This window comes from Plectropomus leopardus, chromosome 16 (assembly GCF_008729295.1).
Source record: "Plectropomus leopardus isolate mb chromosome 16, YSFRI_Pleo_2.0, whole genome shotgun sequence".
NCBI lineage: Eukaryota > Metazoa > Chordata > Actinopteri > Perciformes > Serranidae > Plectropomus > Plectropomus leopardus.
Window position 1 is genome coordinate 9,057,560 of NC_056478.1, and position 16,887 is coordinate 9,074,446.

The 16,887-nt window shown below is 39.9% G+C and overlaps 1 protein-coding gene across 1 annotated transcript in view; it reads left to right on the top strand.

Moving 5' to 3' along the window:
• nbas (NBAS subunit of NRZ tethering complex) overlaps positions 1–16,887 on the top strand; it is a 220,608-nt gene that overhangs the window by 144,645 nt on the left and 59,076 nt on the right. Inside the window, exons 46-49 of the mRNA XM_042503247.1 lie at positions 3,066–3,290; positions 8,837–9,027; positions 13,179–13,268; positions 14,945–15,128. Of these exons, the coding sequence (XP_042359181.1) occupies positions 3,066–3,290; positions 8,837–9,027; positions 13,179–13,268; positions 14,945–15,128 (690 nt within the window). The remainder of the gene's footprint in view (positions 1–3,065; positions 3,291–8,836; positions 9,028–13,178; positions 13,269–14,944; positions 15,129–16,887) is intronic.

The window sequence follows — 16,887 nt, forward strand, 5'->3', positions numbered from 1 at the left end:
TTTAATTTTTTCATGCCTCAGCACTGGCAAAAACCGTGGCAAGAGACATATTTTCAGGTTGTCTGTTTGTCCCATTCTCGTGTACCAATATTTTAAGGACACCTTGAGGTAATTTGTTCGAGTTTGGCACAAATGTTCACTTGGACTACACAATTAGATTTTGATGGTCATAGGTTAAAAGTCATTGTGACTTCATGTGTGTCATTCTTGTGAACGCAACATCTCAAGAATTCCTTGACGGATTTTTTTTTTCAATTTTGGCACAAACGTCCTCTGGACTCAAGAATGAACTGATTCTAGTGATCGAAGGTCAGAATTCAAGGTCACTGTCACCTCATAAAACATGTTTTTGGCAATAACTCAAGAATTTATATGTTAATTATTGAACAGTTTTACACAAATGTCTCATAGGATCAAACGATGGAGCATTTACATTTTACGTACAAAAAGTCAAAGGTCAGCTTCACTGTGACATCATAACATTCAACCAAAACACTTTTACTCAGCGTCATAACTCACAAACAGAAGGGGAGACATTTGGTCAGATACTGAATTAGTAATACAATCTTGGTTTCCCACCTGAAAACTGGTTGTATAGATCTCCTGTGCTGCTGGGGAAATATGTGTGTGAAGCATCCATGTTTTCACAGGCATGGATGTTAGCTGTAACTGCAACTTGACGTGTTTGCAGAGGCATACAACTGCAAGGTGGAAATTCTAATTACCCGCTGAAATCCAGCCATCTTTATTATATGATATGAATTACTGAATACTAGACAGAAAAGAGGAAATACATTATGATACAGAACAGTGTGTTGAAGGCTCAGACAGGAGCTGGTGGGAGTTGGGCAGAGTGACAATTTGTAATTGCAGCACAGAAGGTAGTTGGTTCCAGGCAGCCACCCAGACAGGATTCATATTGTCTTAAAGGAAGGATTGCAGGGATTCCCAATCTTCCATAAAACTGTCACATTCCTCACACTGTGCCCCTCATTGTCTGACCGTCCGTCTCTCATGCCCCCCCTTTGGCTCAATTTTTGAAGTGTCAAAAGCCCTTTACTAATTTCAAATACATTATTCTGTTCACATTCACACTGTGTCGCCGCAAAGCACATACCGGTCATGATTTATAAAAGAAATTATAAAATTGCACAAGAAATGTCAGCCACATAATTACAGCACTCTGAAAAATTGTCTTGCAGGGGACTTAAAGTTCCTCAGCACACCTTATCAATAGTAGCCCACTGTTTTTCTCTCTTCACACTGGCACACTGCCATCCCCCCTCTCCAGACCTTCCACTTTTGTCATATGCACCCTCTCTTTCCCCGCAACTCCGCAAGAGCTAATTGATCCCTCTCTACTTCCGAGCCAATTAAACTCCAATTCCCAGCAGGCACTCTTTTCCCACTGTGCTTTTTAACATGCAGATTACCTCTCAGAAACCCACTGTCTACTTCCTCTTCTTTCACCATCCTCTTTTCTGCTTTTTGAACCCTCAAAGGGAAAATTTTGACCCCTCTCACCGTTAGGAGTCTGACCTTTCACATCCCCATTGCCCCCCATGATGGGTTGATCCATTTTTAACAGACCCAATGGGTGAGATGGGTGGCTGGGACTTATCTTACCTCCTTTCGGATATATATTTTGAAGAGAAACAGAGTGTTGGCATTTCCCCCCCTCTGAAGTATTGATCTTAAATAGCCTCTTTAGTGGAAGCATCCTCCCTTTCTTCACCTCCAGCCTCTTTTGAAACCGAGCAGCCACCTGCAGGGCTGAAAATGAAGCCAATGTAGAATTGCCACCTGAGGCTGGCTCCAGAAGTGTCAGTCCCCATGTTAAAATGTCTAACTTTACAGCAGAAATGTGTAAAGCGTGGTACAGACATTGGTTTTGATCTCCATAGCGAGTTTCCCTGTTCATGACAACTGTACAATGAATGAATTTTTATATAACTCACCTGATTAAATGTTATTGAGGTCTTATGTTATGCATAATTAAGGGCAGAGCCACTTTGAGTGACAGGTGGGTGCTGTCCACTGACAAATCGCTACCACAGGGACAATTTTTGTTAGGTAACGTAACCATGGTGTAACCCCAGATTCACTGAGTATAGGTGTAGGCGCAGCTGTTGATATTTCAGTGTTACAGGTAATGAAATTGTAATATTTTGGTCACCTGTTCAGTGTTTCTTTGTACAAAAAAGACACTCTAAGATGTTCAGTTTTTCCTGTAAGTACATTTTGTTTGAATTTTGTTTACTGGTTATTCTTAATTAACATTAGCATTATCACAGTTAAAACCATTGCCGTAAATGCGCCATGCTAACTAAGCAAGCAGGTAATGGTAGTTTTTAATACTTTTATCTAATCCTCTACCCACACACACATAAAACAACAGATTAGGCACACGCACTCACAAATGCATATACACACTTATAACCTTAAAAGAAATTGTACAGGTTTGTCAGGAAACTCAGTTTGAGTGATCATCCTGTCCTAGCAGAGAGAAGCGCTGTCACTCTGAGTCAAGATATCTAGCAAAAGCAGAATGAGTAGCATGTGTCTGAGGTAGGTGGAAATGTGAAGTTGGATGATTTTTAAATGTCTTCTCGGTGTGTGAGTGTGTGTGTGGGGGGCTTGTCGGCGCCTGTGTGCTGCCATGCAAGAGAGTAAAACCTCTTGCAGCCAAAGGCTCTCTCTTCTCCCCATGAATGGTTAACCTGCTCTCACTGAATAGAATCAATTACAGCAGGCTGGCAGCTATGATCTCACTCACACACACACACACATACACATACACACACACACACACACGCACGCACGCACATGCACACACACACACACACACGCCACTCAAGTTCCTGGAGGTATTTTGGTGCATATATATTGGTTTATACCTGCCTCTCTTCAACATGTTAAGTTTGAAATTACTATACATAACTTGTGCACCCCTCTTTCCTGCTCTCCGCTCAATTCGACCCCCAACCTCACCCCAATTTGCTCCCCTTATCCCATCCCTCCTCCTCCTCATTCTGTTCCTTCCATCCACCCTATTCCGTCTCCAGCTGAGCATCCAGGCGAGGTCGGAGGTGATAAAGCGAGCCACCAAAGCCCTTCGCCAGCTGGGCGAGAAGAGCCGGAAGAGGGGAGGCGATGGTAGCAATGAGCAGGAAGGGACGGACCCAGCAGGGATGACTTATGATGAGGCTCTAACGCACCTGCAGCAATCACAGGCCCACCTGGACACTCTGAGCCATGCCTTCATTCTGTCACTCAAAGACAGCCAGCAGGTAAACCCCATCTGCCACACTCTCAAGCCGTTTCATGTTTTATGAGTGAGATGAGAAATGTGTGGGAAATGATCGGAAAAGTGAACACGCAAAGTAGTGTGGACATAGACGCCCAAATCGTTCACAGAGTTCAAAGCTTTAAAGGAATGCTTCAACCCTCTTTTGACCAATGGTGTATCAAAAAATTACCCTGTGTTGCGCTGAATGCATGAAGAAAAAGTTTTTTCTTGCCTTTGGTGAATTAAGAATCCAAAAAGAGAGAAAAGTCATCATGACTTGAAGTCATAGGGGATCACATTTAACAACAGCAAAACAATTTCAAAACATCTATTTACATATCTCACACAACTCATGCAATATAATCCAAGTCTCATATATCCAGTCAGTACCTCCCAAACAGCCCACTCCTATGTTCTCCTCAAAGCCAGACTTCACTGACAAAAACATGAATTTTATCTCGCTGAATTCAGGAGCTGCTGATCTACCGCTGCCTCAATCAGCTAGTTTGATTGTGTTATTGTCACATACTGTTTGGGTTGCAACAGTATGAGACTTTCACGGTTTCACTCAACAGTTTCAGAAAATATTTATCACGTTATTACAGAATAATTATTATTATCAGTTACAATGACCCGTAGAGGAATGAAAACATATGTTTTTTAGTTATGCAAACATTTTATCACAATAATTGAAACATGAATCCTTTTTCAAAATGAAAGTATGTGTAAAAAGTCGGTTATTTTGTTTTTCTTTTTGTTGATTTGAAGGTAAATTGACCCAATAGACTTTCTCTGAAACTCTTTTGATTAAGTGACTTGTTCACATTCTTTGACACAGACACACACTCTTGATCTCTAATCTTATTCCCCTGCCTGATCATAGGGTCACCTTTCGTTGGACATAGAGATTGTGTCTGGCTGTACTTTGTTTGGGCTTTTGTGTGTGTGTGTGTGTGTGTGTTGTATATTCCCAGGTTGGTTCTGCTCGACTAAGCTCTTCCCAGCCTCACTGGGACCAGTCAAGGATACAGTATATTAATGTAAATCTATGGGCTGCTGTTTGAAATGAGCCCTGCCATATGGCTGTATATGCAGTACGTACACCACGCTGTATCTCATTAAGCAAAGTCACACTGACTTGCCCCACTGTCACCTCCCCTAGCTGTGTGTCTACGTGTGTGTGCACATAATGAACGTGGGGCCACAGAGAGGGGACCTTATGATATGGAAAGCTGAGTGTTGCTGTGCGACCATTATACACCCATGAAAACTGATCATTTCTAACCCTCAAAATGTGCAAGTTTATAATATTTAGCCTCAGTTTTATGTGTGTTTAAAATCAGATACAAGCAATACTACAAGGCGCGCATACACACACACACACACACACACACACACACACACACACACACAGAGTAAACTCTACAATGTGACTTCACTTCTACTGGTGGAGCAAGTGATTATATCCTTGGAGATAGATAAAAAGGATATAAGAACCAGGAAAGGGCAGATAGGTAGAGAAAGATAGATAGAAGGAGCCCTGTAGGCTCTGTTTGGCTATACTGTGGTCATTTATCAAGTGTACGTGACCAGCTGCTGGGAATAATAGTGGATCGTACAGGAATTCACCACAGGCGCCTTGACCTGCCATGAGGACAGCAAATTACACACTGCGGATATTGTAAAGTAGTTAGTACAGTTCTTCTTTGTGGAGCCTCCTCATCTTTCTTTGATATTATGTAAAGTGAATCAGATACTGTAGAGTATATAAACCCTGTCGATGATGATAACTCACAATAGTGCTGTAGCATGCAAAATTACCACCATTGTTTTTAAAAAATAACGATCTCTCTGTGCATTTTTCTCCTTAATGCAATAACAAAAATACAGAGATGACAGGAAATTAGGGAGGAGATGGATGGGAAATGACATGCAACATCAAGACTGGATGCAAACTGGGGACATTAGTGTTTATCGTTGGCACTTTAACCCCTGTACCACCAGCGCACCCTAAAATGACCACCAAAAACAATTTCTATTTGGTGTATGGTTGTTATTATTATTATGTATTTTTTTGTGAAATATGGTGATAATCCAACAAGTGAAAACAAGACATAATGAGACATAGAATGAAATTTAAGACAGCAAAACAAAACAATAAAAAACAAACAGGGGTCATGCACAGGCTTAAAATTGTGTGTATACAGGCAATGTAGTAAAAAAAACAACAAACCCCCCCCCCCCCAAAAAACTGAGATATGGCAAAAATGTGTATGCAGATAAATGAGTGTGTGTGTGTGTATGTGTGTAAGATCAGGATGATGTGCGTTTGTAGGTTGGATAGTTATAAAAATGGATTTTATTCACACACAACTGCACATAAACTGCATGCACATAGTTTTATAGGTATATCATGGTGTAATTATTTCAAAAAGAAAGAAAAAAGAAAGAGAAAAAATATGTTATTATTGTAATTAATTAATAATGACATTATACATTATGGTACCAGATTTAAGTCTTATGTCATGCCAACAACACCTAGAGAAGGAAGCAGCCAAGTGGCATCTTGATTAGACGCCCAAACCACCTCTTTGAGCTCCTCTGAGTTAAACCGGCCACCCTGTGGAGAAGCCTCATATCTGCCACTTGTATCCTGAATCACTCTCAGTGTCTCTAAACTTGCGAGCACAAGAAAGGATTGGAACAGAGTATTGGGAGCTGAGTTTTGAAGCCCAGCTCTGTCTCCACACAGCCCAGTCACAGGGATAAAATGTTGGCATTGTGCATTTCTGCAAACCACAGATATGTTACAGTTGTGCTCCTCATCCTGCAGCAGGTACTCCCACACACTTGTACTGAAAATGTTCATATTTCCATGGTCTCAAACTTGACTCACAGACTATATCATCATCAGCTGCAAAAAAGTGCTGCTACACAAATGTTACCCAACATAACAGTCTTCAGATAGGCCTTGATATTCTGCCTATGAATGTAATATATAGACTATAAAAATAATGTACATAGCCATCGGGACATCACTTATTGGTTTTTGCATTCTATGGCTGTTGTGGTTAGGGAGCCATTAAACGATCCAAGCAATCTCAAACAGACACCAACATTTTTTGCTTTTATATTTCACATGATGTACAACAAAGACTGTTGCTAGGAACTGGCTCTCTCAGGCATGATGCAGCTGGTGTTATTGCATCGCATTACTCTTCAAAAGCTGAGCGGATCATCTGGAAATTTTGAATCCACAATTCCTTTGTGAAATCGTGGACTATCACCTCCCAGATATCCCTCATATTTGGCCGCTCCAACGTATAAGGTGCTTGCCTTTCCATTATCACTGGCATAAGACATCTAAGTCACCTTCAATTGGAAATAATGACGGCCAGTGCGATTACTGCAATAGAAATAAACCTTCTAATGATTTGAACATCCATCACCATGCTTCTTGTTGTCATGAGAGGAGAAGTCGCAACATCACTCAATGGAAACACAGTCATTTTAGTTTTGTGCAAAACTGTAACGGAAACCTTCCTCATAAAAGCTCCCTCATTGAAATGTTGGTTGGAGAAATTTAGTGCTCTCAGTTTTCTAAGTTTTCCAGCTTTGATATACCTGAGACCAAAATGATACATGACACAGCAACACCTGTCCTTGTTTTTGTGTTTCCCTTGGCAGACAACAAAAGTACAGCAGCTATACATTACCAGCACCATTGTGCATCCAGTTTCTTGAAAACCTGTCACACCCCCAGGTTTTCTCTTTTGTGACTACAACAGCTGCAGATTTTTTTTTTGCGTTTCCCCACTGATATTTGTCCATTATTTATTGTGGAGTTGCCCCTACCAACCAACCTTAGAAGTCCTGTATCTCAAGCTCAAGAGGGACCATTACTGTCAACAAGACCGTTCTTGGGTTCCCGCAATGACAAGCACTTTCTGACCACAGCTCTTTGCAGCGGCTATTAACATAGAGCGTTTTAACAGGATGTATTCTGACACCATATACTTGGGTGAAATGTTTACCCAAAGGCGAGAGTTCTGCAGATGGAGAATTTAAAATCTGTGATTTCACAGAGAGAAAAAAACCAAACATCATTGAAAATGGAAAATTATTTATGCTGAAAAGACCACTTAACGCATGGTTTGTTAATGATAATTATGGCATGCAAGCATCTGCTGTGTTGTGTGTTTTACTCATATAACCTGTTGTTAGACAGTGATGCTACTTGCAGTCCTATTGATGCAGAACATGTCAAGATACAACCACGACAGCAGTACATGCTTCTGTCAGACAAAAAACAATTTTAACTCACCTATTATGCCTTATCATAACCCACAGCTCGATAATACTTCAACGAGAACAGTCCTCATTAACTTGCCAATGTCCAGGCAATCTAAAGTCAGTGAAATATTTAGTCCAAACATATTGTTATATCCAAAGATAACCACAGACTGCCGTTACATCATTTCAGATGCTCATATTTCTCCACATACTGCCCTTAATATCTCCACAGGGCTCCCATGGTCATGGAAAACCGTGAGAAATCATGGAATTTTACATTATCCAGACCTGGATGTACAAAACTGAAGCCAAAAAATCCCAGATACAACCGCTGCTATCTTGTGCTGATGACGTCATTTTGAGCCAGAGTCTGCGCTGTAGTGATTCTCGAGTTCCCGCCCTTACATCCGTCTGAACAATCGTCAGCCGCGGCGTTGATTGTGAACAGTTGGCACACAGCTAACAATCATGACCTAAAATGCCTGTTTTGTAGCATCAAAAAAATCATTTAAAACACTTTTAAAGCACTTTAACAAACATCAGCACAATAAAATTCACTTTCAATGACAGAAATCACCTTTGGGAAGAAATGATTTGATGTGTACTTTGAGTTTTTAGTGTCCCATTTGCTAACATGGAGGGGGCAGGCTTTATGACCTATGCTGCTGCCAGTCACCAGGGATCAATTGAGATGTTTTGGCTTCATTTTGGTTGAGCTGTTATGTTGTCCATTTTTGCTATACAGTCTATAGCACATGTACTAAAATGGAACAGCTGTCATTTTCTTCTGATATACCTTGGATTCCTTGAATTTTACAGTAATATTTCAGATTACAAAATATTTATTTGAGCACACACGGACTGACACACACATGCACATGACCCCGTTTCCGACCCTCCAGGTTGAGCTTCTCAGCCGTTTTTTATTGGAAGAGTGAAAAACAAGCAAAGGTGAGCAGGATAGTAAATAAGGTGAGCGAGTTTAGGTCAGTGCCGCCCTCCTAGAACTGAGCACTCAACAGCAAACTTCACTCACTTAACTTCCTACACCACAATGTGTTTTTTTCTTCTATTCATATCTCTGATTTTTTGCAGCCATCTCACACTACCATTTATCTCTTTTTATCTTTTCTATGTATTTTTGACTGTGAGCGTATATATTGTAAATTTCACCTTTATTTCTGTCTTTTTTCCCATGAGATATTTCCCCTGACAAGTCAAAATTTTCCATTTTTTTTTCTCTCTGTGTTCCAGCGTTACAGTCAACTCTATGATTTGTCCCGATCTGAGAGGTTAAAAGTGCATGAGCTGGCAGTCACCATGGCAACTGATGGGGAGCCTCTGGAGCGCATTGGAGAGCTTCTGCGTGTGGCTGTTGGACCCCTTGACCTCTCCGTTAAAACAGTGCTTTGTGACGCAATAGAGCGAGTAGTGGCTGCACTCAGGTATTATCCCTCTCCATTTCTCTATTAAATACACATGCACAAAGTCACAGAGAAGGAATCATTCAGCATTTTTGGAAAATACACTTTTTTTTACTGAGAGTTAGATGAGAAAATTGATAACACTCTCATGTCTGTGCCCCAACTACGGAGCTGGATCCGGGAGGAGATTAGCTTAGCTTATCTTAGCTTAGCATAAAGACTGGCAGCAGGGAGAAAAACTCTTGGCCTTTCCTCTTCAGTTCAGTAAGCAAGCTACCAGTGCCTCTGAAGTGCAATAATTAACACCTTGTTTGAACAATGTAATCTATACACAAAACCGAAATGTAATGAGAACTCTGTTGGGCACAGTGACTTCCTGAAATCTCTGCTGGTTGCCTGGCAACCTCACAGTCCTGACAAGACTTTTGTGCACATTTAACATATTGACATTATAAACAAAATTAGAAATTTTGAATCACAAAAAACATAACCTTTTTTACTTTTAAGACAGTAAATTTAAAAGTACTAAATGTACTTTTTAGTGTGACGCATAATTTAATGTTGAGTTTAGATGTCATATATCTGATAATAATAAACCGCGTGACTTAATTTCCTTCATACGCTTGGCTATACAGAAACGCTGACTTAATGCTGGACTGACAAATCACTGCAGTTGCATCTTTTAGTAGTCGCTGAATTCTTCAATATTAACTAACTTTGTGTTTGTCAAACATTTACACCATGTACCACCTCTGAAAAATGACAGGTCCTCCAAACATCACCAAAACGAGTTCAAATCCAAAAAACTCATTTCATTAACCCTTTGAAACTAGGGTAAATTGGCTTGATTTATTTCAAAAACACTGGAAGAAGAGTGAGCAACTTAGGAAGAACTGACCCCCAAAATAAGTAAGAGATTAGTAGTAAGTAAGTAAGTAAGAAAATTACCTGAAAATTAGCATTGTAACACCTTTGAGTGATTTTGCTTAAATCACGACATTTCCTGCTTTGGGAGTCGCATTTTGAATTCTACACCCACCTCTGCAGCTAGTGTTTATATCTTTTGTATTGATTATAAATAATAAATGGTGTTTCACACTTTTGTACTATATTCACCCTTTGACCAAAATGTGGTCAGTATCAGTAGTAGCAGTGGCCTCCTGTTTGCCCTGAGTAGCTCAGAAAATGGTTAATAATAAGACAGAGAAAATGACACCGCTGTAGGCTTGTGCACAGTGTGCTATAAAGATACCACACACTGTGACAACACTAACGAAGGCAGGAGGAAAAATCAAGTTGTCAGGTTGGTGCATGCATTTCCCTTTTTTCTTATTGGAATCTCTTCTAGATTCACTGTTGCGCCTCGTCAGAAAGCATTATCATCTAAATGCCTCTCTTTCAACCTGCTTGGTAAGATTACATACATATGTATGTAAAAATATATTTATTTTTAAACAAGTCAGATTAAGAGAATCATCTATATCCAATTTAAAAGGAGCTTTATGGTGTATATACCAAAATACTGAAAACCACCAAAACACACCACCTACCGCCTGATCTGTGTTGCTTGTTATGTGAAAATATTCAGTATACTGGTCCACTTTGGGCTCAGCATGTTAGTGGGAAAAACACTGTCAAAACAAATGCCTAAAGTGTTGAATTGAATCTACAGTAGCGGCCCATGGGAGTTGGACTCATAGCATTTTATTGGTGTCTTCCTGCTCCCTGCATTCAAAAGGAAGGGAGAGATGATTCAGCCCGACATGTCTGCAGAGCTGCGAGATTTTAGGGCAATGGAAAATACGTGAATATTGTAGGAGTTAAAGGAGCAGTGTGTGGGATTTAGAGGTATCTAGCTGTGAGGAATGCAGAACGCAATCAGCTGAAATTTATGAGCAAAGCATGAACTCCCAGTTAGAATTCCTTTAGTGTTTATTGTTTAGGATGTTTTTACTGGGAGCCAAATTATCCGCGGAGGTCTCTTCCTCTCCAAAACAAATGGAGCAGGTGATTGAAACTGTTCAAAACACTAAATAAAGCAGATTTACACAACAAATTATTGTTTCTCTGATGCTGCAGATGGGCCACTAGTCCAAAACTCAGCAGTGTTTATTAACCTTTTTTCTCTGATAACTTAAAGATGTACTTTGCAAGATTATCCTGAAAAAAAAAAGAAAATAAAACAGTGCAAAGACTCACAAAAGTAATCCTTCTCAGTCATATGTTGTCACCCACCAGTAGTGTGTGGCGGTGTCTGTATTTGCAGAGAACCTGGTCTCTGCCTGGGTTTTCCTATTTTCTTCTCATTTTGCTTATTTTTGGACATTTTCAACTCTCACAGTAGTTACACCTATTGTTTTATACAGACTGGTCAATGTGAAACTGCAAAGAGCCCTGTCTAGAGCCAGTGTTTGGTTTGTCTGCTCTGGGCTACTGTAGAAACATGGCGGTGCAACATGACGGACTCCGTGGACAAGGACCAACTTACAGGAAGTTGGTCCTTGTCCACGGAGTCCGTAGATATAAATGCATTATTCTACAGTAACAAAAAAACGCAGTGATACTTATTTTTAGGTGATTATACACTAAAGAAAACACACTTATTATATTATATTACATTTCTGAGGATGTATACCCCTAAACCCTACACACTGGACCTTTAAAATCAAAAAATGACAAAATTAAAAACAGTAGGCTTAAATCAGTTTGTTTGTGTGCTCACACTGACAGACCAATGAGCGAGGTTTCACTGACAGGGCCAGATATCATCGGGCCATCCGATTGGCCTGATAAATGAGTGCCAATCGCCTTGATTATATTCCTGCCTCATTTCCCGCTTCTTTATGGCAGCTCAATGGCGCATGCTGCAGATAGATGGCACCTGCGTTTGCACACACACCAGAAAGTACTTGTGCACATGCTCAGACACTCACACAAGTCGTTAAGTAGACATGCGGGCACTATCCGTGATGCACACACACACATGCTCACTCTCACACATACATACACACACACACGCACACACACACACAAACTCTTGCACGCTTCCCTCCTTTCTCTGATTCATTATCTTCTTATAATTAATGCAGCCTGATACAGCTGTTCCCTTCCAGATCTCACTCTGCTCCCACACACACCCATACATGCACATGCACACACACGCACACACACACAGTGCATGATGTGTGTGTGTGTCTTCTGGGTGCACACAGCCTTATGTATTCACTGGAGGTTTTCTCTCCCTTGAACGTCACTCGGTTCTTGCATATGAATATCCCCTTATGCATTCAAGTATGACTCTGCATCTGTGTGCGTCCGTGGTTGCAGGGCTCTCTCCGAGCATTGTGTTTGGCAGGTATGAATGAGCCCCTCTTGTTTTTGGCTCTCCCGAAGCCTTCAGTCTGGCGCAGCAGGCATACCTGAGCTTCACACTAATGGCCATCTTTTGTATCTGTCATAACTCTTCCATGTTTGTTCGTCTTTTGAAGAGAAAATGTGAGCAGTAAAATGCAGTAAAGAAAATGCTGCGTAGTCTTTCCAGTTTTCGCCAGATCATTTGTACTCGTGTGTATTGTGTGTGTGTGTGTGTGTGTGTGTGTGTGTGTGTGTGTGCATGCAGGAGCCCAGCAGCAAAGCGGAGTGGAGTCGAGGGAAATCACCCCCCCCCCCCTCCTGTCTTTGTGAAAAATAGCCCTCCTCTTGCGACATACAGTGCACACACACTGCAGCACAACCCACAGCCACACCAGGGTATCCACTAATGACACTGCAGAAACAACACACATTACCTTTTTTGAAAGCTCACCTACGATTAAGTGACATTAAATCTTAATTGCATCGCATTTGAAAAGAAAAACCTCTTCTACATTATCGTGAGTTTGCACCAACATGAAGCTCGTAACAATGGCGATGGGTTTAAATGTTTTTCTGTTGCTTCATGTCTCCAGGACTTTAAATAATTTCATGATGGTTAATTTTTACAAAGCTGCGTTTGCTTCAAACATTTAATCGCTGCCAGACACGTTTTTAACCAACACTGTCCCTGAGAAGAGAAGCCTTTGATTTCCTTTTTCTTCTCAGTTGTTGTCCCTCTGTATTGTGCTAATTTGAAAATGTTATCCTAATTAGCGTATTATGTAAGATGATTGTAGCGATGTGGTTTGTTTTTTCAGCGGAGACCCAGACGCCCTGACAAATTACCCACAACCCCTAAGGGTCCTGGAGGCCATGGTGACTGCTGTGCACAATCATGTCCAGAATGGGTAAGTTATCTATATTTTCACAGACACTTTTGGCACACATAAATCAAACACGCTTCAAAAAAACTTTCTCTTCCTCTGTTGCCTGAAATTAACACCTGCTGAGTGTCAAATGCCAGTAAAATGTCTGTTTGGAAGTTGAATCAACAAGAAGCACCTGCCAACCTGCCTCGAAGCTTTTTGTTTTATGAGATGAAAACGTTTAGATAGCACCTGCTGCTCCCCGGTCAGCTCTGTTGTGACCAACGACCAAATCAAAGTCAAACAAATGGATCTGTGACAAGATGTCTCCTCATTTGCTGCCTGTCAGTGTAGCTCTGCACAAAGCTCCCTTTCCTCTGCTGAGAATTATTTTCATTATCAAATAACGTTTCATTTATTTTCCCAATTAATAACTTTGTCTATAAAATGCTGGAAAATGCCCATTACAGTTTAATGAAGCCCAAGTTGCCTTTTTACCAGATTTATTGTTTAGTCCAACCAACAGTTTGAAATGCAAAAATATTCAAAAGCTGAGAGATGGCCTCTCTCCTGGGTGCCAGCTGGTGCAGCGTAAACCACAAGGAAATCAAAGTCTCAGCAAATACCTGAATACTAGAATTAAAATTATTTTATTAACACATTATGTTAAAGACAAAAAGGAGTAAGCTAGGGGTTTTGCAGGTTGCTCCGTCAGATTCTCTATGCTTGATGGCAATCAGGTGTGCCTTTTTAAATAATCAGAGGCTGAGTAGCAGAGAATCCAACACTTTCACGTTTCCCAATATGAATGCACTACAAAAAGTCAGCAATAATAGGCAAGAGCGACTCATGTCAGTCACACAAAGAGCAAATCTATAGTTTGCTCATTTTTGTTTTTAATGTAATCTAATAATTTGATTTAATAACAGGACAAAGCATCAATTTTAGAAACTGAAATCAATAAATTTGACTATTCTTTTCGTTTTCCCTAAAAATCACAAATTATTTACTAAAATAACTATTGATTTTTTTGCCAATTGACCAACTGATAAGTTGTTTCAGCTCTAGTTGGAAAAGTTTGTGATGTAAAACAATTAATTCTGTAAATTAGTAGAAATTTTTTTGAGAATTTGTTTTGATATACATTTTTGATTTTGATTAGGTGTGTACATTGATATTTTTTGTAAACATAAATAGTTTTTTATTCTTTGAAAAAACTTTTTTTTGCATTGGTAAATATTTTTCTGGCAAGTTGATGTAATTGTTTAGCTTTGCAAGAGATGAGCCCAACTTTACAATTACCATATACTGATACTAATAATACAAATAATACTAATAATACTATTACTACTACTACTTTTGATAATAATAATTATTTCTATAGCGCTTTTTAGTCCAAAGTGCTTGACAAAATACAATGCAATGAGTATAAGAAAAAAATTATAAGGACATCATGCACCGTAAATGCAATTAAAATAGAAACAAGCATGTAAAAGACAACATTAAAAATTTGAAAAATAAAAAAAGATGATTGATATTGAGGGGAAGTTTGTTCCACAGTGTTGGGGCTAAAATAATAAAAGCAAATGCTTAGATCTAGCTTTTGACTGTTTGATGACTTAAGACTTTTCAGGCAAACCTCCACACTTCATCTCTCTATCTCTGTCTCTTTATCGCTGCCTCACTCGGCCTGTCTGACTGCTGTCCTCCTCTCTTAGTGACAGCACGGTGACTTCAGATGACCTCCTGGCCTGGTTGCATCCATTCTGCGGTGACGCCGCGCTCCCCGTGCGGCCTCGCATCAACGTGCTGCAGATCCTGGAGAGCAACTTCAGCCTCCAAGACAGCGACGTCCGTCTCCTGCTGCTCTACAGGACTCAGGCCGTTCTCAAAGACAGAGAGGTAATGTGACAACACACACACACACACACACACACACACACACACACACACACACACACGCACACACACGCACACACTCAGCGTGACTCATCAGCTCCTCACTGACAGACTGCGGATTCGAGAGTGTACATTACTTGAGAACCAACTTTAATCCCAAGCACTCTAAAAACATAACTTGTGATACTTGATGTGAAGGAGGCTACAGATGTCTGGATTTTTCTTTTCTTCTCTCCAAGGTCATAACATCAAATTCTCTGCCATAAATTTTGAAACAGTACTAGAAATTGATGGGATGGAGGGAAGAGATAAGTGGAGGGAGAACAGGACAGAAATGGGGTCGTGAATATGTTAAGAGGACAGATAAATTACTCACCCATCCCATCCTGAAACATGTGAATGTTGACATACATATTCCGATTATAGGCTCTGAGCTACTATGAGGTGGTGTGCTGCTGAGGGGATAAGTGGGATGTAGTAATTTTTGTTTATCGCTGCTGCTGCTGCTTAAGTTGAAGCTAACAATGTCGTTTAAAGGAGCCGAGATTGTGATTATTTGACTTATGAATGACTGATGCTGTCTTTTTAAATCTTTATCAACTTTATCAACTATCAACCGACTTTCCTGACGTTGTCACCGTTGTTGAAGACCTTTGCAAACACTCGTATATTTAAAGAATCAGTAAAGACTTGACAACTGTGTCATCTTGGGAAACCTGATTCAGTTGTGGAGATAGAAATAGACATAAGTGGACATCGATCATTGAAAGTGCTGAGAGTTCTTTTGATATTTTTTGCCAGGGTTGTCATGGATCTGAGAAGTACTTGAAAGTGCTTGAATTTAAAAATAATAATAATAAATTGTAAGTGCTTGGATTTTAAAGAGGTCCATAAAAGTTGTTGGCTCAGGCTTGCTTGATTGTCTGAGTTTTTTGCCTTTGTTGGTTATTTGACTTGAAAAAGATCCATCATTATGCAGTGTATTTGTGTCCAAATAGCACGCACCCCTCCCTGCCTTCCTCCCATCAAAATCAACAAGAGATTTTTTCCCCCCATAATGTTACGTAAACAGGCTGGCTTAGCAAATGCTGTTTGTTCAACCCAAATTACAAATGGCCACTAAAATTCCAATGTAATATATAATTTGGCAAAATTCAATCACTGAAAAAAGAAAAGTGGAGACAGTCGGCAAATTATCTCTAGATTGTTTTATTTGATTGTTTGGTTTATATAGCTTCATGTTTTTATTGGTATTTATGACATATTTAACATTTTGATTTAGCACTGGGGCACTTTTATTGTTTTATCTTTTTATGTTTTATCTTGTTCGTTGTCTGTGGTGTCTGAAAAACATGCACAGACAGTATTTTTAAATGACAAGCCATGCTATATTTCTTATATTTAGCTAACATATTCATGTTGAACAGTTTTTATGAGTCTAAGTTAATGTTGAGTATTTATTAAATGTGCAGTGTTTGTATTCAACTTTATCCACCAAGTTGATTTTTGCTGATGTAGCTTTATTTGCAGTGTTGGTGGTCATGTTACTTCACATTACTTTTGTTACCTGTTACAGTTATTAATTACTTTCATCATTAATGATGTAATATAAAGTGTTGTGAATGGGATTTTGGTGACGTTACAGTTTGGTGTTTGGACCAAGAGTATACTGCGGCTCGGTTGCCTCCGGGGGCGTCTTTTCAAGAGTAGACATTAGCTCTGATGGCTGTGTCGTGGTGGCTATAAGAGGCTCAAACTGTGG